We start from the raw sequence: 27472 nt of genomic DNA on the forward strand, positions 1-27472 counted from the left end.
TATTAATGCATGATAAGAGGATAACCTTTATTTTCAAAACTGTAATGAACACTGTCTGCTCATACTCACCTACCATAGATATCCCTTTATGCTTTTTCAGGTTGATACCCTGTAACTAGCTTTGTTTAGCTCCCAAAGCCTTGGTGGCAAGTCACCAATAATTATAGCAGATCAGATGATCCTTTTTTAGAGGTGTGATTTATTTATTTATTTGAGAGAGAGAGAGGCAGAGGGAGAAACAGACTCCCCGCTAAGCAGAGAGCCCAACATGGGGCTCGATCCCAGGACCCTGAGATCATGATCTGAGCTGACGGCAGACGCTTAACCAACTGAGCCACCCAGGTGCCCCCAGATGATCTTTATCTTACTTTTTCTCTGGCTTTCTTTTATTGATGAGGGATCATCTTTCAGAGTACAAATAAGGCTGGGACAAAGCTCAGATTTCTCTCTACAGATTGACCTGAGTATATATATGCCCTAACTCCTTGACAATGATAGACAGTAGCTTCAATTCACAAATCCTCATTCACTAGACATTAATTAAAGGGGGGAGGAACCTACAAATCTTAGCATTGTCAAGATCTAAGCCCTTATTGGGTTCATAACATGTATGTAATACACTTTTTTAGGTTTATCCAGGTCTATCTTCAACCTGTGCTTCAGGTTCTTAACATTTTCTTGAGTTATCTCAGTTCACACTGATTTTATTTAAGGCTACATAAAAGCAATGATGTTTTGGAATTATCATTCTATGGAAAAACAAAGTAGACAATTCTTTGTTGGGAGTTAGATAACCCTAAGCTATGTGTTATGTTCTGCAACCTAAGAGGATCTCCATGTTGTTTGTTCAGATTAGGTAGAGAGTTACAACGAAAGTATTTCCTAAATTGTAGTATCTTTCTTTTTCTGTTCATGTTATTTTATGGAAATGATTGTTTAATGTCATTGTAACAGGATTTAAACATAGTCATATTTAATAATGCAGCATATCTGAAAATCGGACATGTTTTATTCCCACTATGGGAGAAGCAGTGGTCTCAAATATTCTCCCTCCTCTTTTCCAGAATTATCGAGCCATCAGATTTTAGCAGAGGGTTGGGAGGGAGATGCTATGTGGGGTAGAGTATACATTTCCCAGCCTTTCCTGTAGCCAGGGATGGAATACGATGTTAGCAGAAGTGTCGTGAGGCAGCATCCTAGAAACTTTTGTAAAAGACAACTAGCAGGCACTTTTTGTCCTTTCCTCCTTCTGCTGGAAATGGGATGTGAAAACTAGATCTGTAGCTACTATTTTGGACCTTCAGCTCAAGCAACACATGGTAGGGAGGGCTTCTAAAGAGTCTGAGTCCCTGATAGAGCCATTAAATCTGCACTGGCCTGCCTCACTCCAGATTTCTTTTACATGAGAAAATTTAACTTCCATCATATATAAATCACTGTTAATTTGTCTATCTTATGGCTGAACCTAATCTTCACCATTATATCCATCAACCTCTCAAGTCCCAACTCAAGTCCCGTATTTTCATTCAACATATGTGTATTAGTAGTAGTACTAGTAAAACTAGTACTAATCTATATAGATTACCTACTGAACTAATTGCTGGGGATGCAGAGTTGAATGATCCAGAAAGTCTTCCAGTGGTACTCCTATTTTATTGTTTCCCCAATGACTTTCTGTACATCTGAGCCAGGCTAGCTCACAAGAATCTCTGGGAGAAGAAGCTAAAAATGAAGACGAATTGGTTCTACTTGTATGGCTTAACAAGCAGTAAATTAGGGCGTCTGGGTGGCTCAGTTGGTTAAGTGACTGCCTTCGGCTCAGGTCATGATCCTGGAGTCCCGGGATCGAGTCCCACATCGGGCTCCCTGCTTGGTGGGGAGTCTGCTTCTCCCTCTGACCCTCCTCCCTCTCGTGCTCTCTGTCTCTCATTCTCTCTCTCTCAAATAAATAAATAAAATCTTTAAAAAAAAAAAAGCAGTAAATTAGAGTAGAGCCCAGGAACCTACATTAAATTAAAATAAATTAGATGAGTACTTATTATATTTATTATTTATTTATTCATTTATTCATTCATTCCTTAATATAGAAGAAAATATACAGTTTATATTTTCCTCTATGTACTCTGTTCACTGCATTCACAGATTTTAGTGTGAGATGATTTCTATTCATTGCCTTCTAGATCACTAGCAATTTTCCTTTTAATTTTCTCTTGACAATAAGTAAATTTCCATGTAGAAGTCATCTTTTGATAACTTATTTATAACTATATTTAATTAAGACTAGATAACATCACCTGTACTGTGTCTGCTTTTTTAATTAAGATTTTTTTTCTGCTTCCAACTACATGATCAATTTTTGTAAATGTGTAATGGACATAGGAAAAAAATTCATTCTTATGTATGAAAGATTTATTAGTCATATCATACATGTTGATTATATTTTTCAGTTCCTCCTTGTCTTTGTTATTTTTTAAGTTAATAGAAAAAATTGTATTATCTAGAACTGCCTATTTTTCAGAGAGATGTATTGGAATTTCCCACTGCAACTGCATGTTTCTCAAATTCCGTTTCTAATTTTGTTTGTGTTATGTCTTTAGCTGCTCTGTACTTTACTGCAATACCAGCTAATGACAAATGTATTTTTTAAATATTTTAGGGTTTTTTTTAAAAAATATATTTATTTATTTGAGAGAGAGAGAGCGAGAGAGCGTATGAACGGGGGAAAGGGCAGATGGAGAGGGAGAAGCAGGCTCCCCGCTGAGCAGGGATCCTGATGTGAGGCTCAATCCCAGCACACTGGGATCATGACCTGAGCCGAAGGCAGACACAACCAACTGAGGCACCCAGGCGCCCTAAAGATTTTATTTATTCATTTGAGAGAGAGAGTGAGAAAGACAAGAGAAATGGTGGTGGGGGGGGTGGAATGGGCAGCGGGAGAGGGAGAAGCAGACTCCACACCAAGCAAGGAGCCTGATGTGGTGCTTGATCCCAGGACCCCGGGATCATGGCCTGAGCTGAAGGCAGACATTTAACCAATGGATCCACACAGGTGCCCCATTACAATATATTTTTGCTCTCAGTTACAACTTTTGTATTATAGAAAGTAATGACTTTCTTTTCCAGTTAGTGTTTTAAAGTGTTAATTTGTTCTTATTAATTTAATCTTACTGTATATATTATCACTCTTGACTGATTGATTAATTGATTTTAGTTTACATATTCTTGTTACCACTTTGTTCATGACCATGTCCTTCTTTTCCAGTCCTGGTTTCGGTTACCAATCTTTTAGGGTCACTTTATCTGTGTGTATATATACACACACACACACACATCATATATATATATATATAATATATATTAATTATGCTATATATCAAGATATGTATTTTTATATAGCATATAAACGTGTTACCTTTAAGTCCAGTCTAACAGACTCTTTTAATGGGTAAATTCAATCTGTTCATATTTAGTCTATGACTGATGCAATTGTTTCCATCTTACTCTCTGTTTTTTATTTATTTAGAATTATATATTTCTCTTTTCCTTTTGCTCTCTTTTTGCTCGTGTTATCAAATTTCTATTCTCCCACTCATTCCCCTTTTTTTCATTTGCCCTACCATTAATGGAGTTATATATTTTTCTGTTATTTTAATCAGACACTTATGATTCTATTATTATTTGTAAACAAAATACCTATGGTTTCTTCCATAAAGGCAGGCTCTTTACCCTTCCAGCTCTCCTAAAGTTTAAGACTTTAGTATAATTTACTTTTCTCCTCCCCTTTCCTTCCATCTCCACAAGTCATTAAGTTTTACCTCTCCCCTTTGTGTCCTATACCTACCTCAAACTCCAAGATTTTGCTAAGATATTACAAATCCCCTTATTCTATGTTCTTTAGGTTTTGAGAAACTTTATTTAATACTTAAATTGTTTATTACCCAGAAAAACTATACTTACCTATTAAATGGACATGTATTAACCACTCACCACCAGATGCTTTTCTCTATCTTCCCCAAAACCAAACCCTCAGATTCAGTTTATTCATTGGGTGATTAGAGTATTGTCTCAAGTATTTTTGTCAGGTGGGATTATTAGAACCCTGAGGTTACTGCATGTTTTCCTATCACTGAATATTTTTCATTCACAGTAGATGAATGAGATCTTGATTGTTTGATATGGAGATAGAAACCCTCCCACCACCTTTTTTTCCATAAATTCTGACGCTGTCCACTGTTTTCAAACCATCAGCTTTGGAAATGAGATTCCTGAGGACAAGCTGACCTTCTGTACCACCCCAGGCTTATCAGAGCTAATTTTGGCTGTTAGTTCCTGAAAATCCCCCCAAAAGAATGATGTAAACAAGTTAGAATTTTATTTCTCTCCCATGTAGAAGCCCAGGGCTATAAATAGTTTAGGGCGGGTAGGTGCAACTCCATGATGTTAGAGATTCAGATTTCTTCCGTTTTATGCTTCTCTGTGCTGCACTTTCACTCCAAATCAGCTCGTAGTCCAAGATAGGAGCCAGTGGAATGTGCAGAAATGAGCAAAATGTTGAGTGCCACTTCCCTAGGAGGATATTTCTGCTCGAAACACACTGGCAAGAATGTAAATGAATAGATAGCTGGGAAATGTCTTTGTCCTGGGCAGCCAAGTGCCTGATTAATAATTTGGGGTTCAATTACTATGGAAGAAGGAGAGAGTCAGCATTAGGAAGTGAGCAGGCTCTGACAAATTGTAACAGTTTGTTCCTTTTACCTGGAAGCCTATACAATTTTCTTTGTAGGCTTTGAAGTCACAACTTTAATGATAGTGTATCTGAAGTTTTCTTTTCTCATCAGTGAGGCATGTAACTTGGTAAGCCCTCTCAAGAAGTAGACATGTCTTTCTGTGGCTTAGTAATATTTCCTTTTAGTTAGTATTTAGTTTTCTAAAGGAGAGAAAAAGGAAATTTTTTTCATAAGTGATTGTTTTCATTTTTCTCTATTTTTTAGTTTATCTTATTTCCTATATTTCACTATAGAATTATATTTCTCTTTTTAAAACTTATAATAAACACAGTATTTGTTCATGGTAAAATAAATTGTGTAAGTAAGAATTTTAAATAAAAATTTTGTAAAAGAATACATTTTCACTATCTTCTTTTTTCCAGTCCTACTCATAGTTAATCGATGTTAAATTTTGTGTTTCTTTGTGTAATTCTAACATAGTATATACATGCACGCACATATACACACACATACTTTCTATACAGATGAGAGTATTTTCTTCCGTTCCTTTTTTCATTTAATAATATACTTTGTATTTTAGTTCTTTTAATTACTACATTCGATTTAATTTTAAAATCAGTGAATTTATAACCACTTCCCTATCATTTGATATTTATATTGTTCTCAGTGTTGCACTATTACACATACATTTTCTGCATTCTTATGCAGATGATAGTAAGGTAAACTTTAACCAGATAATTGCTAAGTCAAAGTGTGAATGTGCTTCCATTTTTTTGAAAAAGTTTTCTTTCAGAAAGGAAGCTTCTATGAATTTATCCTTCCAGTCCTGCCTATGAAACCTTAACAATATAAAGATATTATCAGTATTTGTGCCTGTTGAATCAAGACTTTATTTCGGTGTGAAGGGTGGGTTGGAGAGTCAGCTATTTTTTTATTACTATTATGGATACAGTCAGTGGTCCCAACACCCTTGATTAAACAATGAATGGCTAGAGATAGATACAGACATAGATAGGGCTGTTTCTGTATTCTTTTTTATTTATTTATTTATTTATTTATTTGAGAGCGAGAATGACAGAGAGAGAGAGAGTATGAGAGGGGGAGGGTCAGAGGGAGAAGAAGACTCCCTGCCGAGCAGGGAGCCCGATGCGGGACTCGATCCCGGGACTCCAGGATCATGACCTGAGCCGAAGGCAGTCGCTTAACCAACTGAGCCACCCAGGCGCCCCTGTTTCTGTATTCTTAATCAGTGTTTCTGGAAGTGTGGCTGCTATGGGGACCTTGTGATCTTTACAGGACGCTTACGAAGACAATGTTATTTTTTTCACTGTTGTATTTGTGGTGATGGTGCAAAGCACTGGTGGATAAAACAGGCAGCAGCTTAGCACAAAACAACGCTGTGGCACCAGATTATACTATCAGCCTGTTTTCTTCGCCACTTTCTTCACTCACATGCACTCACAGTGAAAAACAAACAAAAGCAATGTCACTAAGAATATCTTCAGTAAATCAGTACAAATAATCACATTTGAACATCTTCAAACTTGAGTGCTCTATTCTTAATACTCTGTGGGACAAGATAAAGCAGTCCTATAAAGCATCGCTGCTTACTTCCTAAAGTGTAGAGTTTGTCTCAAGGTAAAGGACTTGTGTGATTGAGTTTTGTACTGAACTTGCCACCTTTTTTCATAGAACATAAAAGGATGACTGTTCTACAAACTATGGTTATTCCGACTTGGGTATTTGGCAAACATTTTCTTAAAAATCAGTGAAGTGAACCTGCATTTCCAAAGAAAACGCCTTAACCATATTTGTTACTAATGATATAATTCAGTTTTAAGAGAAAAATGAGAATTTTGGAAAATCTTCCCACATAAGCGTGATGGTTTCCCAACACGTAAAGACTCTTCTGAAGAGATCAGCAGTGAGATTCATAAATTTGCTCTTTTTTTGGTATTATGTAATGAAATGTGTGAATATTTGGAAGATCTGCATAACATTTTTTTACTCAATTATATTTTGTTTTGGAAAATAGTTTTCTGACTAAACTGACTAAAAACGTTCTTTGTGTTAAGATATCAGTTTATTAATATAATTTTATTTTATTTTTTTAAGATTTTATTTATTTATTTGAGAGAGAGAGAATGAGAGACAGAGCATGAGAGGGAGGAGGGTCAGAGGGAGAAGCAGACTCCCTGCTGAGCAAGGAGCCCGATGTGGGACTCGATCCCGGGACTCCAGGATCATGACCTGAGCCGAAGGCAGTCGCTTAACCAACTGAGCCACCCAGGCGCCCTATTAATATAATTTTAAATGAGTTAATAATACATAGTTTAACATTGCCTCAGTTTTAATTTCTAATACAATAATTATGAATAGATACAATCACCCTAAATAAAAGTTATTTGGGGTCCCTTGTAATTTTTAAGAGTATAAAGGCATTTTAAAACCAAAAGGTTGATAAGTGCTGGTTTGCATCGTAGTTTTTCCTCTCCCTGTTTTTCTCTCTTTTCTGTGTCTGCCTTTGTCTTCCTCTCTGTTTCTGTCACACACACTCACACACACACACACACACACACACACAGTCTCTCTCTCACACACTCTTGCTTTCTCTATCCCCTATTCCTGAATGATTTCTAATACTGTACCAGTATAGCCCAAATTAATCATTGTACCTTAATAACATTTTTAATATCTGAAAGGATTAGGTCATTTCCAAAATTGTTTTTATCTTGAACTACCTTTTTATTATCTGAAATATATATTATTCAAAACAATTTTATATTATAGTGGGCGCCTAGGTGGCTCAGTCGGTTAAGCAGCTGCCTTCGGCTCAGGTCATGATCCCAGCCAGGGTCCTGGGATCGAGCCCCGTGTCGGGCTCCCTGCTCTATGGGAAGCCTGCTTCTCCCTCACCCACTCCCCCTGCTTGTGTTCTCTCTCTCGCTGGGTCTCTCTCTCTGTCAAATAAATAAATAAAATCTTTAAAAAGTAGGGGTACCTGGGTGGCTCAGTCAGTTAAGTGGCTGCCTTCAGCTCAGGTCATGATCCCAGAGTCCTGGGATCAAGCTCCACGTCGGGTTCCCTGCTCAGCGGGGAGTCTCTTTCTCCCTCCCCCTCTGCCTGCCGCTCTGCCTACTTGTGCTCTCTCTCTCTCTGTCAAATAAATAAATAAAATCTTAAAAAAAAAAACAAAATCAATTTTATACCATATAATTTTATATCATGATAGTAAAAAAAAAAACCTTGGTATCTTAATTGGAATTGTGTTTTATTTATCTCAGATTATATCCTAGCAATAATGATTATCGTAGAATTATCATCTGTCTATACAAGAACAGAAAATTAGTGCCCTTGTAAAAAAAAAAAAATTAGTGCCCTTGTTATACATTGTCTTTTTATGAGCATATTAGGAACCAGCTTGTAAACTGCTTGAAGTCATGAGTCTTGCCATTTACTTTTGTGTGTATTCCATACACATAGAAGATGTTGAATAAATATTTGATATTTATTTTGTGAATTACTCAGTTTTTATAAATCTCTAACATTTTCATTTCATTCACAATTAAGGACAGACATGATTATATTCATACCGATAGTATAATGATTGGAGAACTTTAAAAGATTCTTTTAATGTCATTAGATTATAAATTTTAATTAACATTATATGAAAATAGCATAGATAATGGCAGTATTATAGGATTTCAGCTTTGAAGACTCAGTCTTTGGTTGCATTTTTCCATATTTCTTCTTCTATGTTTGACCAAGGATTTCTATCAACCATTTCTCAACCTAAAAATAAAAACAAACAAAAATAAATATTCTATCCAGCAGGGACACGGAGAGAAGTAAAACCAAATCCTCTTGATTTCCTACTTTGTATCACTTTACAGTACCATTATTTGGCTTTTGTTCAGGTTTTATAAACTAAGATACACAAAATTAGAGTTGAATGCCAGTCTTTATTGCTAGCCAAAACTAAGTCTGTTGTACACAGCTGTGTTTAAGAGAATGTTATTGTTTATAATGAAATGTTTTAGTTATTCAAAGTGTTTTGGCAGTTAAATAGAAATGCTCTCTTTGGAAAAGTTTGCACATTTTTTGAAAATAATTATTGATATAAAGTGAATTCTAATTATCAAAACAGACAAGCCATTTGTAGACTTATTAGAGTAAAGCCATAAAAAAAAGAAAACGCTTGTAACAGCCAGGTATATATAATTACACATAATCTCAATAAGCCATTAGACTAACCTGCTTAAATTATCCAAATCAAATAGGAAATTTAAAATAATGAAAACATGTCTGAAAAGACATTAAGAGTCTACCTGTACTAAATAAATAAAGAGTACCTTAGGAGGGTTTGAAAAATATGAAAGAAAAATTTAAATTCTCAACAAAAAGAGAAACTAATCCATATTTCCAACATATTACATATATTTAACTCTAATTCCCTTTATTTTGTCTTTATATTGCCCCCCACACTGATTAAGCTCTTCATGAATTATATACAATTGAATTAGAATTACATACACTATCCAATGACATTGCATTCAAATTTTTATAATTCAATTGTGCATATAAATTTAATTTTTTTCCGATAACTTGCTAGGAATGGCATATAGCATCTCCAAAAGCAAACTCTTCAAATGAGTAATGGCTATTTGATTTTTCTTTGAGAAAACCAACCTAAAGTAACCATCTTTGTTGATGCTTGCTCAGATCAGGTGGACCAAAACAGCAGGAAGTGCCTCTGACAGATTCCAAGACTCAAGTGTCTTCAATGAGACTTTGAGGATTACAAACATTCAGCGACACCAAGGAGGCCGGTATTACTGTAAAGCAGAGAATGGCTTGGGGTCCCCAGCGATAAAGTCAATCAGAGTGGATGTGTACTGTAAGTAACTGTCCCAGAAAACTATGGTTAAGTCTCCTATGGCTTTCTGTCCTACAGCTTGAGATCTATTTTTTTGTCCATTGAGAAAAACTATGATTTGTTCCAAAACATAGCATTCTGTTTAGTTGAGGATAAAAAGTATGTAAGATAACTATAGCTCATTTACTATACTTACTGAAGAAAGAGTCTCCATTAGGAATTTTCCTAATTTTTATGAGAAAGTAATACATTTTCATCATAGAACATTAAAGAACCAGAGTAACAAAGAGGCAATAAATATTACTGATAATCCCACCAACGATCATTAGGGTTTGAATGTATATACTTCCTATCTTTATATAGAAGTATATAAATGCATTTTTATAACAGCATAAGGAAAATATTATGCAATACATATTGTAACTTGCTTTGTTAACTTTACCTCTGGGTGAATTCAGCGGTTCTTGTTTTTGTAAAGGAACACCATGTATGCGGTACTATTTGAATTGGCTTGTGAATGACCAAAATCTCTAGGTAGAGCCTGGTTTTGATCCACCTGTGTTGAAAGTAATCAGTATCTTGGGCAATGCTGTGCCACCTGGGAAGTGTTTGTTGATTTATTTTGGTTCTTAGTCTCGTTTTTCCACTTTTTGCTGTTAGCATATATACTTAAAATTTTCTTGGTCTCCTTACCTTCTTCCCCACCAAAACAAATCAAGGACCTACATTCAGTTTGTTCTTTTGCACAGGTTTAACCCATCATTCCACTATCTTTTTATGAGAACTTTCATTTTTTTTAACTCTCTACTGTTAGAATAAAAAGATTTTTTTTTTGCTCTCCTCAAAGTAATTCAGACATAAGTAACAAGTGAGGAGTTCCTGTTTTTCTACCTATCTCTTATGGTGTCCCTTTCCTTTGTTTTGCAATGTGGGACAAGTGTTGCATAGTTAGGAAGGTGACCGGAATTAAACATGATCTATTTATTGCACTGTTTGTTGAATCTCATTCAGTTATTCAGGGGACTGGGAAGTGGGTGGCAGGGCTACATTTGTGATTTACCTTGCACTCGGATGCTTGTTCCCTTCCTGGAAAGGATGAGAGAGAAGGTCTGTCCCAATCATTGTAGCATCTTCTAGCCCCTTAGGCATCCCTTGGTATTATAACTCAGGCACCTGAATCCCACGTGCTACTCTCAGGGCGCACAGGTTGGCCTTACCCATACACTGCCTCACCACAGTATAGCCTCTGGCCCTTGTCCTGATCAAATAGTTCCAGTTATGTATACTTAACAACACTATTTTTACTAGTTTTGTTCGTATATAATTTTTTAAGGTTTTTATTTAAATTCCAGTTAGTTAACATAGTGTTATATTAGTTTCAGGTGTACGACATAGTGATTCAATACTTCCATACAAAACCCAGTGCTCATCACAAATGCCCTCCTTAATCCCCATCGCCGATTTAATCCCCCCACCTGCCTCCCAAACTGTAACTATCAGTTTGTTCTCTATAGTTGAGAGCCTGTTTCTTGGTTTGCCTCTCTCTCTCTTTTTCCCTTTGCTCATTTGTTTTGTTTCTTAAATTCTACATACGGTATTTGTCTTTCTCTGACTGACTCATTTCGCTAGCATGATACTCTCTAGTTCTATCCATGTCATTGCAAATGGCAAGGTTTCATTAAAAATTATATATGAACAGCCACTCTGGGAAACAGTATGGCTGTTCATATATAATTTTTAACTAAAGTAAATTTAATTTAAATGAATTACACACTTCTATGACATAACATTCTAGAAAACATACCTGTGCTTTTTTGTTGTTGTTATTATAGATTTGGTCATGAAGTTTTAAAGATTTTTTTAATTAATTCATTTGAGAGAGAGCACACAAACAGTGGGGAGGGTCAGAGGGAGAAGGAGAAGCAGACTCCCCACTGATTGTGGGACTCAATCCCAGGACCCCAGGATCATGATCTGAGCCGAAGGCAGATGCTTCACCGACTGAGCCACCCAGGCGCTCCTTGGTCATGAATTTTAAAATCTAAAACGTTCTGAAAATTGAATGAGTGTATTTGCTGTTGCCTTTTTGGGTTTTATTGGTAAATTTTCTCAGCAAAACTGGACGTGAACTAGTTTGGTGGCAACATCTGATTTAAAATTACTCAAATAGAAAAATAGAAAAGGGGCACCTGGGTGGCTCAGTCGTTAAGCGTCTGCCTTCGGCTCAGGTCATGATCCCGGGGTCCTGGGATCGAGCCCCGCATCGGGCTCCCAGCTCCGCGGGAAGCCTGCTTCTCCCTCTCCCACTCCCCCTGCTTGTGTTCCCTCTCTCGCTGTGTCTCTCTCTGTCAAATAAATAAATAAAATCTTTAAAAAAAATAGAAAAGACTTTATGCTCTTTCTTTACTTTGTTTGAATAATCATATGTTTTGCTCAGGAAATAATGTATCTGATTATACAGTGTTGCCACAGAGCCTGCTGAGTATGTTGGGTAACACATGGTATATCTACTGTATTATCTTTTGAAAATCGAAATATTCTGAAAAACACTCCCCAAGGTTTTGAATAAGAGATTGTGATTTCCACTGCCACCACAAGAGGTTTGATAATAATTTATATATATAATTTAGTAATAATTAAACATATTATTGGGTTAAAAATCAAATACAAAGGAGGAAATTACATTTTTTAAGGACTTAAAACAATACTTTTTTTCTCTTCCTCTTACTACAAAGCCATTTCAGTACTATTCTGCATTATACCCACCCTTTTCTATCTGTTCATGTCTCTTGCTGTCCAGACTCAGTTGCACCTCACTGTTTTAGTTTACAGTGCACACTTTGGTAGAAAGATAGCATAACTCCCTTCAGTGCTCCAAAGCCCTGTTAGTCTTTTAAGACTCAGGTCACCTTCCAAGCAGCCAGGACCCAGATTTCACACAATTCTATGCCTAACCACCTCCTTTTCCCTGCCAGCTTCCCAGTCAATCCCTATAGAAGACTAGAATTTTTTTTTTTTAATATGAGATGTTGAACTGGAAAGACGTTGAACTAAGAAACTTGGAATCATCAAAAATGAGAGGCAATATACTGTAGTTAAATCAGGTTTAACATATTCAAGTTTACATATTCAACATGGTCCCTTCTCACATTTGGTTCTGAAAATGCCTTCCTGGCAGAATACTGGAGAATTCCTGTCCAGGAAAACCGATAAACTCTGGAGGAAAGGCTACGGATCCTGACAAGTATGGGACTTGGTGACAATAGTCCAGCTAGTACACTTAAAATAAAGCCAACTATTGATCAACAGAACTACCAATATGCTCTTTCATAATTGACTCTTTAATAGGACTATACCATATACCCCCAAATTTGAGACACTCTTCTAACAAAAAGAAATAAACCAAGAAAAAGAAATAGGAAAAAGAATTCAGGAAACAAGGATAATTCAGGGGGCCAAAATACAAAATAAAATACAATTCATTGATTATTTTAATTGGTATTCTCAGAAAAAAAAGAAAATATTGCGTGTATGTAACAAGAACAGGAAAACTAAAAACAAAGAATTTTTAGAAAAAATCAACTCTTGGAATATTAAAAATGATAGCATAAAAATCAACAGAAGGTATGAAAGATAACTTTGAAATCTTACAGAGAGTAAAACAGAATTTAATAATCAAACGGATAGAACAAGAAAGAGAAGATAAGAAAATGAAAGAATTAGTCCAGCTGATCTAATATTTGAATAAAAATCCCAAACAGAGAAAATAGAGGTGAAGAAATTATTTTTTAAAAAATTAAGAAAATTTGCCATCATAGTTGGACATGTGTTTTCAATTACTGTGTGTCTAGTACAATGCAATAAACAAGATCCACACCAAAACACATCAATACGCAATTCAGAACACTAGGAGGAAAGTGATCTTAAAAGTTTCCAAAGAGTTTTTCTTTTTTTCCAAAATGATCACATGTAATGAATTAGGAATTAATTTTGGCACAGGTCTTCTCAATAGGAATCAGGAAACTAGAAAACAACTGAGTAAAGCTTTTGAAATTTGGAAGGAAAGTTATTTCCAAACTAGAATTTTTCACACAGCCAGTTATTGTGTTTTTCTTTTTTTCAAATATCAAAGAAGATCCTTTTTAGAAGAAGACATGTTTAGACCTATAAAATTTCCAATTTTTTTTGCCTTGTTCCCTCTCTCAGGACACTACTTTTATATATGTTGCACCAAAACTAGAAATTAAATCAAAAAAAGAGGAAGAGATGTAATAATAACAACAATAAAAAAGGAGATTTGTATAGGAGAATATAGAAGGGAATCCCAGGATGATGATGAAGCAAGACACCGTGATGATAGCTGTGCATTGTGCCTCAAGGACAACCAAGACAGACTGAAGCTGGAAGAGGCTCCGTGAAGGATGTTTTCATGAAGCAGATGCAGCTGGTGGGTTGCCTGGTTTTAGAGAAGAACTTTATGCTTTTCATGGAAAGCTTAATAATGTGGTGATGTTAGATGCATACACAATTGAGAAAACAAAATACAGGTGTTATTAACACAAGACAAAGAAAAAGTTGTATGAAATGAAATGTAATTGAAATATATTACAAGGTTCAACTGTAAAGAATACTTGCATAGTCATCAATAGCAACAGCACTTGACTTAACCAAAAGTATGATATAAGGAAGATGGGAGAGGGTTAGTATAGAAAGGTTGGTATAGTTTGTAAAGGCTTATCTTGAACAGGAAAAAATCAATAAGACAATATGAAAATTAAAAGAAAAACAGTCTGTAAGTTGCCATTAAACATTTAGAAATATGAAGGCAAAACCAAGACAGGTTAAGAACTGAATTAGAAAAGGTTGCCTCTGTGTATTAGAAATACTTGAGGTTGTGTTTTATATAATTATTTGGCTTTCTAAACTATGTGCATGTATAATTTATTTTTTAATTCATAAAATATAGATTTGAAGATTTTGCCTTGGAGGTCCTTGTTATTAAGCCCTTACAAGTCAAAACTGATTTCATTCCAAATTGTATCAGAAGATTGTCTTCTAAAACTTAAGATTAGATTTATATTCACATTTTTCTTGAATTCTTCATAAAAACTGATATTCCTTGATATTTGACATCAAATAAAATTGGCTGAAAAGATATCTCTTACAAGTAAAAGATAGGCAGTAACAAGGGACATTAGTGCCACATTCTAACTAATTTTACCCCAGAACTTGATAGGATTAAACTCAGGTTAATCTCCCCTACCATTTATTTGCATGTTGTTTAGGATGAAACTTAATAATGACTCTTCAGTCATTCAACAAATATTTAAGTGGCTATTTAAAATATGATTCCCTTAAATTTTGTGAGGCTACAAAGGAATTATCACATAATTTGTACCTTCATTGAGTTTAAACTGCTTAAGGAGACAACATGAAATATATAATTCATTTAAATGGAATACAAATGTTAAGCAATAGGATAAATAACATAAATTATACTACACAACATGAATGATGTGTCAAATGGCACAGAAAATGTAGTGCTGGGAGTGAGAGGGTCCTGTGGACTCTTACCATAAAAGAAGTAGGGTTTACTTTGTAATTTGAAGGATGAGATTTTAGAGAAAATTCCTCATGACATTTCTACATGTCTTTTGGCAGTTTTTGTTCTGAACTCTCTTTTCAAGGATGTTTATGTAGCGAACAGCCTCTGATATTAGAGATGGTGTCTGTCTCCAGGGCAGATGGCAATTTGTTTCCTCACCAGGATAATAAAGGTAATGTCTATCTCAGGAGCAAAGATTGGGCAGGTTTGCTAGCAGGAGCTTTCAAGATTGGAAGTTTCCTAGACTCAGGATTCCTTAGCTGTGTCACAAACTGTATGTGCAGCATTCATCTGGGCTGCCCCAGATCGCCCCCCTGGAAATTGAGAGAGGGAGAGAACCTATGAAAACATGAGGCTCATATATCCATTGGAGGCATGAGTAATAAAGTCCTTTGTCTCTGACTCAGAAGTCTCATTTCTTTGGTGAGCGTCCACGAAACGGTGACAGGCTAACATGTTAGCCAGCAAAATAGGGAAAGCACCAGATTCTTAAGAGTCTTGACACAGAGTTTAAACAAGTAGAGGGGAAGGCCAGAGATAATCCATAGTGAGTGAGCATTTTGATTAAAGGCATAGAAGAGGATTAAATGAACTGTATTTGGAATGGGGCAGGGGCGGGGAGGATACTGACTAAAATGGGGGGATTAGAGGAGGAATAAGAGCTTAATTTAAAAGATGGGCTACCAGATTGTGTTGAAATCTTACTGCCAGTGTTTTCAGACCAAATGAATGATTCTCTGCCATGTATGCTAAGATTTAAAGAAATTATAATTTTAGGACTTCAGAATTACTGATGAGAGTCAGCATTCTCCTAATACCACTCGTTGAGAGCCCCAAGATTCATTTTTGGAGAAGGAGTATAATAATTTATTTTTATAGAATTTTATATGTATATATAAATATATATACACTATATATAATATATATAATAATATATATACAATATACACAACTTATATAAATTATTACGCTTCCTCAGAAATTATATAAATTATTTGACATATATGAATATAAATATATAAATTTATATATATAAATATATATAAAGCAGGCTCACGGAAGTTCGAAGTTTTCATACTGAAATATCTTTGTTACCTTGAGATTCCTGAGGGCATTTAAACAATTTTCTGAGAATGTGCTCCCCTAATTCTTTTACTTATTCTTAGCCATGACTATATTGCTCACAGGGTAATAGAGGTCATACAACTTTAAAGGTTAGGGTTTGATTAAAGATGATTTTTAATTCAAAAAGAAATTAGATTCAGAGGCATTAGCTTAATAAGTTTTCATGTGCGCAGACACTGTTCACACATGAGACAAATCTTTTTCAATATCCATTAAACATTTTATAAGCCTTCTTATTTCTGAAACATATTCCCCACTTTAATTTCACTTAGGTAGATTGCTGCATTTCATTACATTCAGACCAAGCAGTGATTTTTTTTTATCCTTGTCTGTTAGATTTATTTATTACATTTTTACCTGATAAATTAGTGGGAAATTAGGATGACATGTTACCGATTTATTCCCCAAATACAATTTACCTGTGTTAGAAAGAAGAATTATAAACTATAGAGTTAAAAATTATTGACAATGAGTTGTTTCGATTTACTTTTATTGGACCCATCAACATGACTTCTGGATAACAAAGTTTAGAAAAAGGGCTAGAATGACAAATGGGAATTCTGGTATGAAAGCAAGCCCTGCAAGAAAACTAATGCCTGAAGTCAATCTCATTAAGCATGATTTTCTTATTCACCACCCCTCCTCCCCAAACCTCAGCCTTGGGTTTAGAAGGTCTTAATATGTTTGATGTGGTAATTACAATGCTTATTAAAAACGGGTTACTGTCATGAAAATTACCCTATTAATAAATTTCAAGACAGAATTTTGCAATATTATATATGATGCAGATGAAGAATACTTGCTTATCAGAGTTATTTGTTCATGGAGCACATGACCAATCACATCCCAAATGTGAATTCTTACTAATAAAATTGTTTGCTTTGGTTTCTTAAAAAACTTAAAACAATATTTTACTCTTTTGACTATATTTATCTTGTGATCAAATCTTTTTTAAACAGATATTTGAAAATTGACATTCTGTTAACATTATTTGTACAGCTGATCATATTGTAAAACTAAAGGCAGAATCATATATTTATTCCTATTTAATTTCATTTTACTTTTACCCATGCATAAATATTTTAAGATTTTAAAATATGTTTATTACAGAATTTCATTTCCTATTATTCATTTCATTTTTTTGGTATTTTTCTGTTTTACTTAAAAATATTATTGCTTCTTATATTTCATCTAATTCATTGCTAAACATATTCCCTGGGGGCAACACCAAGCTCAGACCACTTTAATATGCTACAAATACATCCCTAAATTTCAGGCTATTAATTATGACCTGTAGTAGACTCTTTCTTCCAATGTTTATTTCCTTAATACACAGATAAATTCTATTTCTCAGTCTTGGTTCATCTAGTTGTGGTCATGACACTAATTTTGGTCAGTGGCATAAGAGAAGTGATATATGCCACATTCCACTGAGTGCCTGAAACATCTCATGTAATTCTTCACACATTGTCTTGATTTATGTATCTTTGCATACAGAAGCTCCAGTAAAGTGTCTGAAGATCCTGTGGTTTTTTTGGAGGCACATGATGGAAGAATGTTGAATCTCAGGGTCACCATTTAGAGGACAGCTACCCAGGAGACCAGTTAGTATAGGAACAATTGAATTGGAATTTTCATGAGAGGAAATTGTTTTGTTTCGTGTTAAGCCACTGAGGTTTTAAGGGTATCTGTTATACTTGTCCTAATTGTTGTCTTCTTTGTTACTCTTTCTATCTATTCTCCATTTCTACAATGTATTCATGAAATTACAGAGTATCTTGAAAAATGTATGGGTCAATTTGTTTTTCTCAGCACATCGAGTGGTTTAGAAGTAAGTACACTTTAACAAAAACAAACTTGTAAAAGAGAAGAAATCCATTTATTGAATATATGCACAAAATGAGCATATTGGAAATATGGAAATTTAGGAATAGGAAAATTACTGATTTCTCAGATTTTAATTTTACTATCTGTACCCCCAGTCTAGGAGATACTCCTGGTCTGAGACCTCTCCCCCTCAGAACTCTATGTTAATGAATTCTGAAGCTGATCCATTTTCTAGTTTCTCAGTTCTCCCCTTTTGTGAAACGAGGCATAGTCTCAGTGGAAGAATATAACACCAGTATGCCAATTTCATTCTGTGATGAATTCTCAGTGTTTATAATATCTTGCTCAAATTCTGTCCTAAAAAAAAGTATCCAATTTTTATTTGTCTAAAGTTGCTACAACTGAAGTTTAAAGAAGTAGTTATTGTTTACTTAAGAAAGCCAGTTTAGGGGTGCCTTAGTGGATCAGTCAGTTGAGTCCAGCCCTTGGTTTCGGCTCAGGTCATGATCTCAGGGTCATGAGATTGAGCCCCGCAAGGGGCTCTGCATTTTTTAGCAGGAAGTCTGCTGGGGATTCTCTCTCTCCCTTTCTTTCTGCTTCCCGCCTCCTTCCCCCCACCCCCCACCCCCTGCTCGCATGGTTGCACACTCTCTCTCTCTAAAAGAAAAAAAAAAAAAAAGAGAGGCTGTTTCACTGTCCCAGAATTCCTCAGGAAAATTAAATTCTAATTCCTCACGGTTGTCACTAGCTTAATAATGCACTTTTTTTTTTAAGATTTTATTTATTTTTTTGAGAGAGACAGAATGAGAGAGAGCACATGAGAGGGGGGAAGGTCAGAGGGAGAAGCAGACTCCCTGCCGAGCAGGGAGCCCAATGCGGGACTCGATCCCGGGACTCCAGGATCATGACCTGAGCCGAAGGCAGTCGCTTAACCAACTGAGCCACCCAGGCACCCAATAATGCACTCTTGATGTTTATTTCCCTCACTTTTCCAATAACCTACTGGTGTTTCTGGGAACACTTTCAAATGCACTGCTTGCGCTTGAGTGTTTGTCTCAGAGTTTGCCTTTGGGGAAACTCAGAAGGCACATCAATAAAGAAAGGGTGTTTAACTTGTAATAATGATACATTATTCCAGAATGTTAACAGGTGGATTTTAGCTTTAAGAGCAAGCAACACATCTGACTTTATTTGTATTTTTATAACCTTTATCAGAAGTTACCTTGCACAGAGTAAGTATTAAAATATTGATTACCACATATTTTGACTGACTTATCTAATTTGCAATATCATTTTCTATATAATCATTAAGCATCTTTTAAACAATAATTTCAACAGAAATTTCAAGGTAATTTTTTTAATTTCATCTCTGGAGAAGAGCAAGTCTTGAATTCATTTTTTATTCTCTTCTAACAGTGAGTTTCATGTACAGTCATCAAATTTAGTGGAACAGATTCTGTAGCATGTCCTTGGTTCTGTAGAAGATTTAGCTTTTCTTAGTTCCCCATAAACATTACCTATTTCATATCTGGTCACTGATTCTTATTCAGAGAACATAATGGAAGAGTTGCTTTTAAATCAATGTAGTCCTATCTTTATCAAGCTGCTTATTATCTATTCACTACTGATCGAACATATCCTTTTAAGAAATATTCATGGAGGACCTACTGGAATCCTTCCCTCATTCCATGGACACACAATCAGAAGAGCTTCCAGCAGCTTTCTCTCAGTGGCTCTGCACCTGTTCCTACTGCCTTTAGGTTGTTGTGCTTATTCAACCTGATTCTGAAAATCCCAAATGTTCTCTTAGCCTTCTGGATTGGAGGTCCCAGAAGGCCATTTCCAATTAGAGTCTGTCAGTTTGCAATGTTAATTGAGGACTCACTATTGCAAAACATTCTACTAGAAACTATGCTGAGAAATAAAATTACAATGCCTTTGCCTAAAGGAGCTTATAATTAGTTGGAGATTTTAAAAAATAGACATAGGGGCCCCTGGGTGACTCAGTCATTAAGCGTCTGCTTTCAGCTCAGGTCATGGTCCCGGGGCCCTGGGATCGAGCCCCACATTGGGCTCCCTCCTCCACAGGAAGCCTGCTTCTCCCTCTCCCACTGCCCCTCCCCCCTGCTCATGCATGCTCTCTCTCTCTCTCAAATAAGTAAATAAATAAAATCTTTTATTTTTAAGATTTTATTTATTTATTTGACAGAGAGAGAGAGACAACAAGAGAGGGAACACAAGCAGGGGGAGTGGGAAAGGGAGAAGCAGGCTTCCTGCCGAGCAGGGAGCCCGATGCGGGACTCGATCCCAGGACCCTGAGATCATGACCTGAGCTGAAGGCAGTTGTTTAACCAACTGAGCCACCCAGGCGCCCCAATAAATAAAATCTTAAAAAAATAAAAATTACTTATAACTTTTATCTGTCATATTAAAGTGGTAAATCCATTGATTAAACCAAGCAAAAAGCCCCTTAAAGAAACAGACCATTGGCTATGTGAGATTCTTGAGTCAAAGTTTAATGGCAGGCAGATGCTCCTGCTGAGTCAGCCAGAGAATTGGTGTTGGCATTCAGTGTTGTGATTTCTAGTCAGTTCATGAAGTGTCTCCGTCTAGGTTTTTCCCTGAGGGCAAAGTCTGCTACTGTCAACTCTGTATTACATACATATTTCATTAAAAAAAAAAAAAAAGTTAGGAGAACTGATAAAATTTTTACAAATACAGTGAGTTAATAAAATGATTTGGATCTGAAAAATATGTAAGAAGATGTTTAATTAGATTGATTTCACATGTTTTTAAATCTAGCAAATTCTGAGTCTCACTGAAAGGATAAAGTAAAAGTTTGAATAGTAAATTATTGTTCACATATATTTAGCACTTGAGGCCATTATGTGACTAATACTTCCTCTGAATATATTCAGAATATATTATACTATCTAATTTAAATTTATAACAGGCCCAAGAAAACCTAGTAAACTTTGTTTCTGCAGTTCTGTCTATACCATGAGTCAGATGAAATAATTTGAAATATCAATTCTTGACTAGCTTTATAAGGACAGTGTGAAAAGATTCTCACAGAGAGTAAAGAAAGCCATTAGATTTATACAAGATAAGAAGCTCTTCAAATTTATAATGATTTCTACCTCCAACTTTCAGCAATAGTTTATTATTTTTTCCCCTTGACAACTGAAGGAAATGGTTCTTGTCAGTGTGGCCAAGGATATTAGAGAAGACATCTGGCCTTGTCTTGGTACTTTATATTTTCAGAATCTTAGTTCTGTTCTTTTAATAGAGAGAGAAAAATTTAATTAACATTTTTTAGCATCTGAACTGTATTTATATGACCAAATACCAAATATTGAATTATCTAAAAGTAGCCAACTTTCAAGTTCTTGGGTTGAAAGTGAAGTGAAAACATCTAAACTCCAGTAGAGAACAGTGCAGTGTTTTTTTGTTGTTGTTGTTTTGTTTAGTTATTTTCAAAGTTTTTTTTGTTCATGGCCACTTGAGTCTGTCTTTAGGCTTGGAATATAAAAATCCATGTGTCATGACATAACCATGACATGTATTCAGGACATCCAGATGGCTGTGAATAAAGTAAATGAAGGGTTTGTTCATTTTCAAACATTTTCAGGTGTCCATCCCTAAGAGTTATATTCAAAATGTGGAATGAACATGTAAAGAGAGGCTTTTAGAAATCCTTTCTAATTTTCAGAATGAGCTAAATTAGAGAAAATAACAGATGCCATTTTGTAAGCCCACCTTCCACTCTGTTATTCCAGTCCCTCGTCACCTCACACCTGGTTCCTGCAAAGAACCTCCCAGCTGACCTCTCCTACAGTAATAGTACTCTCCTGGAATTTATTCTGCATATCATTACCAGGTCAGTCTCTTAAATTCAGGGCTCATCTTAGTACTTGTCACTGAAAATTCCACATTCGTTGTGTACTTTTTTTACTAATTAAAATCCAATTCCCTGTGCTTGTTTTTCCTATTTTGTTGAAATTGAATCCCTCACCTCCCAAACCAATGTTTTCTTTACGCCTTCTCCCCTCCTCCTCCTGCCCCCCATACTTTAGCTGGCTTAGCACTCCCCCGCTTTCTTAAGAGCCTGGCTTCCTTCTGCCTCCACCCTGTCCTTTCGCGTCTTCTACCACATCCTCAGCTTCTCTGTTGCGTGCAATAACCCTATCTTGCCTCTCCTTCAAGGTTCCTTGCGGACTGCTTAAGCTCTTTCTTCATCTCCTCTCCTGGGAATTATAACTTTTTTTTTTAAATTTTATGCCTCAAAAATGTAGTGTGATTACTTGCCTCTATTTCACATGTCCACAACATATTTTGTGAAGCCTCGGGGCCACTTTAAGACCCAGAGTTTTTCAGATTTTAGAACGTTTATTATGAACATACAGTATTTTTTTGTAACATCACCAGTGAGATATGGGGCACTTCATGATGAAAACATTAATATTCTGTAGTTCTTTCTATATCCTGAGTCATGCCAATCATAAGGTGGGATAAATGAACTTTATAAATAGCCTCAAATCATTTGAAGGCAGCGTTTGTCATCCAAAGAGCTCAGGTCATGTCAGCTTTTGTTTTCAAATGGCTTACAGAAAAACTTCCCTTATTGAAAGCTTTATGGACTTCAGAATGATGTAGATGAAATTGTGGAATTGCATATAAGGCACTATATACCTTTATTAATAGTTCTTGTGTATGTTGACAGGTATTATATAATGATTCATGCCTGTAAATTTTGTTTTTCTCAAGGTCTTGTAAACTCCTGGAAAGCAGGGCTCACCTTATGTCATTATTTAATATAGTCCTGTCCAAATGACCAGCTCTGCGCCAAACTTACGGTAGGGGATAGGAAACAGGTGTTTGTAGAGGGATAGATTAATTACTTAAGGGCACCTGGAGGTAGAATCAAACCACTTGATCTTAATCCTTTCAGAATGTGTATCTGAATTCATCCTTCCCACACTTGTGGTCTCTCTTTTATGACTTCTGCATTCTTAGAAATAGCCTATACATTTCCTCAAAGCAAAGTTCCAGGCAAAGAAATGATGGCATGTGGCCATATTTCTACTGGGAAAAAGAGAAATGACTAGTTTCTTAACAGCAATTCACTGTGAGCGCAGAATACTGTAGTTGGAAAACTCTGAGTTAGAAATTTACTATTTCTTTCCTTTTTTTCTCTCTGTGAGCATGGAGCAATGTTTTCAATGAGAAGCTGACATCTGGAAAACAAGTCTTTTGAATAGTGCCCTCTGTGGGAGTGAAATTCTACTTCATATGATGTTGTATATAGTGAACCATTCAGTATTCATTCAACAAACAATTCTCAAATGACTTCTGTGTGGCAGATTCTGTGTGAGTCAGTGTTGAGAACAGAGTGTTAAAACACAACCAACACAGTTCGTATCATCAGAGAGAGCGTGATCCAGAGAAGCAGAGTTAAGATACTTGCTGTAGTAGCTGAAATTCTGAGCTAAGATTGAGGAATCATGGTTCTATTTCTTCTTATGCTAGTACACACAGTGAGCCAAGCTACTGGGTTCCAATCCTGGATCCACACCTGGTCAATTCTATAATTTCTGTAACCATATAATCCATACATTTTTACTCTCTGAACCTCACAACTAATTTTGCTCATTTAAAAAAATGGAGATGATAATAATACCGGAATTACACAGTGGTTGTAAGGATAAAATTAGTTGAAGCACGTAAAGTTTCTGGGTCAATGGCTGACACAAGTCAGAGCTCAGGAAGGTCATCTCCTGACTGCTACTGACAGGTGGTATGCTAGGGATATGGGAGAATATGGAGTAGTTTCAAAAATGATGGTCATCATTGTCAGAATTGTAAATTTTATAGGGTTGGAAGTCCGAAATGAGATAATTAAAAAAAAAAAATCAGGAAGTTAGCATACTTCCTCCAAGGGTAGGAATTAAGTGAAATAGAGTCAATGAGTTAATCTAATCACAAGGGTCCATCTCCACCATTACTAGCTTTATGGCCCTGGGCAAATTGCCTAGCTCCTTTCTAAAGGACTAATGGTGATATCTAACAAATACCTAATCCTTATAGGTGCTGTCATTATCTAATGATCATAACTACATTTCTTAACATTAATCAACTGTCTACTATTCACTTGGCAAAGTGTTAAGCCATGGTAAGGATTTGTTACTTAATTCTTACAGCTATAAAGGTTTAGAATGGTGGTTGACATGTTAAGAACTCAAAAAAGGATGTCTAGAAGAGAGATGTGGGAAGGAGAAGAAGAGGTGGTGGGATGTATCCTATTGCTTTTATTTATGTGTAGGTAAAAAGACTGCACCAGGCATATAAAAATAATTGTATCACTATTAGTACAACTACTTAACTAACAATAATAAAATACAACATTTCATAGCATTTTGTATGTACCATACACTATGTCAAGTACTTCACATCCATTACCTGTGTACATGTTCCATCTCACAGACACAGAAACTGAATACAAGGAAAGACAAATGATGCAAGACAGCAGCGGTATTTGTTGGAATTGAGATTCTGAGGGGACAAAATCAAAAGCTCAGATAATTTGAGGAAAAACTAACTTTCTTGCTTTGTAGTCCCAAGATAGGCAAGAAGGAGATAGAAAAAGATACAGATAAAGTAGGCTGGCAGCGGCTGGGAAGCTGAAGGAGTGCGTATCTGTTGACTGTTTGGGTCGACTAGAATGTAAGGTAACATTTGCTGAGAATGTGGGCAGAGGCTGGGTTAGAGGTCTGAAGAAAATTCTGCATATTTGGAGCAGTTGTGAGGAACGGGAAATTTCATTTATCTGGAGGAGAGGCTTGTGAAGCAGCACGAAAGGCTGAGTTAGTTTAACCTGCAGGTGCACAGGCAATGGGGAGAGAAAAGAATAGGAAGCCCATGTAGAAAGGAAACAGCCGCGTTTACAATGAGAGTTGAATGCCTCTGTGGGATTTGACGATCTAGGTAATAATCTGGTGAGAGGGTGGCTGAGCTGGAGTGAAAGTTATCGTGCTTTCAGTAAGGGTAATTGGGGAATATCGAGCTAGTGAAGATGGATACAGTATTGATGTGGATATTGAAAGCATTGACCTGGATGGCAGGAGTCATGGTGTAAGGTGAGGCTGTAAACTAGGTGCAAAAAAGTTCCTGGAGAAGTTGATGGAGTGGACAGGTTAGCAGATGATGTAGCAAGAATAGGAAGAGAGGAGAGACTGCATATATGAGAAATTAAAAACCAATCTGGTACATGAATTATGCTATTAAATTATTACTTTAGTACTTCCAAGAAACCAAATCGATAAGTTATAGAAATACAATATCCTTTTCAATTGTTTAATTAGGTGTGCTTTTATATCTTCAACAAGTATTTCTAATTATGTTTTGCTGTATTAATTTTTGTAATTGATTTTTTTTACTTTCGAAAAAAATAAATTTAAAATACCTATGTGGTGACAATTGGTGATATTTTTGGGCTAAGGGACTCTCTACCATTCATATTCTTTCTTCTTCCTTTTCATTCCTTGCCTGTACATATTCTATACATATTCTATATAGATATATGTATATATATCTACACACATATGTAACATATAAGAAAATATTTTAATAATTTTTATATTTTATTATTAAGTAAATATATTAATAATATAATATATCATGTTATATATTATAGAGATATACTAAACATCTGTTCTCTGTTTTATTTCTCCACTTTTCATAGTATCTGCTCTCACTCTTTTTTTGTTTGTTTATTTTTTTAATTTCCTAATTTCCTCTCTCCTTTACCCTTCACTTTTCTTGGTCTACACATCAGAGCTAGTTTTAATATTATAAATATTATTTGCATTTTTATACTACTGAGGTCCATGGTATGGTTTCATATTTTACATTTATTGAAGAACGCTTTTTATTATTGATAACCCAGATTTTGCAATGACAAATTAATTTGTTATACATTTTGGTCTTCTAAAGCTTCTGAATAACAAATTCATCTCTCTATTCTTAGCAAATGGATCTGAAACATTATCAGCAAGTTGAGAATGCAGTGAGGGGAGAAACTGTTCTTATATAGCCCTCTGAACACCAGTTCTCTTACATAATAAATGGAAATAATGAATTCTGTATCTCAAGTTTCTTGTGAGGATTAAATAACAAAATGCAAATCAAATCTTGACCTGATGTGTTAAGATATAGTAGGTGATCAGTTAATGCTATGCTATAGTATTAAGATAGGGTTATCTCTCTCTGGGTTGAGTAGATTAAAAAAAAAAAGCTCTTATTGCTGTTTCTGCTTATACTACTATTATACTGCTACTGCTACAACTACTTATTACATGTTTCTTGTAATATACTTAATGAATAGTGAATGTTTCACATGACGTGCTTAGTGTTTTACATAAATTTCTAAACTCAAGGGAAAATTAGTTTAGTAATCCTTCCCTGAAAAGGATTAATGAAAAGCAGAAAACATGTATTCTTTTTATGAATACAACAGTCTTAGAAATAAATGGCTCACAAAATCATTATATAAAGATTTTATTGTTAAAATTCTTCTTTATAAGCATAATATTTAACTTGTGTCACATGTATCATTATATAACTATAAATATAAAACGATATATAAACTAGTTGTAGTTATAAAGTCTGAATGTCTGGAATGTCCCCCAAATATGATATATAAGAAGAAACTGTCATTAAATTAATATTAGTCTTGATATAGAATGCTCAATAATCCATAATTTACTGATTTTTCTGTTTGAATAGGTTTTAACTTTATTTTAAATGCAGTTTTTAATTTATTATTTTCCTTTGGTAGGCATGATTTTTAGATGACTACCTATAGCTATTTTCTGTAGGTCTCATGCATTTAAGATGTCATCCACAGATTGAAGAGAATATACAATTTATTTAAAAGTTCCTTAGCTGTCTTCTTTACTCCCAGTTGTCAGTTACAGACTAAATCAAGCTTTGAATCTTTGTTGCAATAGCATTTTAAATTCCTGAGATATATAACCAAAGTCAATGAACTGTTAGAACTTCTCATTCTTAAATATTTTTAATTTTTTAGATCATCAGTTTATTTCCTCATCTGAATATTAAATGATGCCTTAATATGAGGATAGTTAAACTTTGTAGATCATTTTCACATGGCACGATAAACAGCTTATCAAACACACCCTGCAGTGAGATGTAATATAGATTCTGGGCCTTAATGTCTTCACATTTCGGTACTAGGTATTTACAAAGACTGAAATTTTTTTTTTTAAAGATTTTATTTATTTATTTGAGACA

At 35.3% G+C, this 27472-nt stretch overlaps 1 protein-coding gene across 1 annotated transcript in view; it reads left to right on the plus strand.

Annotated features, from left to right (window-relative positions):
• MDGA2 (MAM domain containing glycosylphosphatidylinositol anchor 2) overlaps window positions 1-27472 on the plus strand; it is a 764225-nt gene that overhangs the window by 411436 nt on the left and 325317 nt on the right. The window contains exon 3 of the mRNA XM_081829766.1: window positions 9450-9624. Coding sequence (XP_081685892.1) covers window positions 9450-9624 — 175 coding nt within the window. The remainder of the gene's footprint in view (window positions 1-9449; window positions 9625-27472) is intronic.

The sequence above is a fragment of the Leptonychotes weddellii genome, chromosome 9 (assembly GCF_054177405.1).
Source record: "Leptonychotes weddellii isolate Sample4059 chromosome 9, ASM5417740v2, whole genome shotgun sequence".
NCBI classification, from domain to species: Eukaryota; Metazoa; Chordata; class Mammalia; order Carnivora; family Phocidae; genus Leptonychotes; species Leptonychotes weddellii.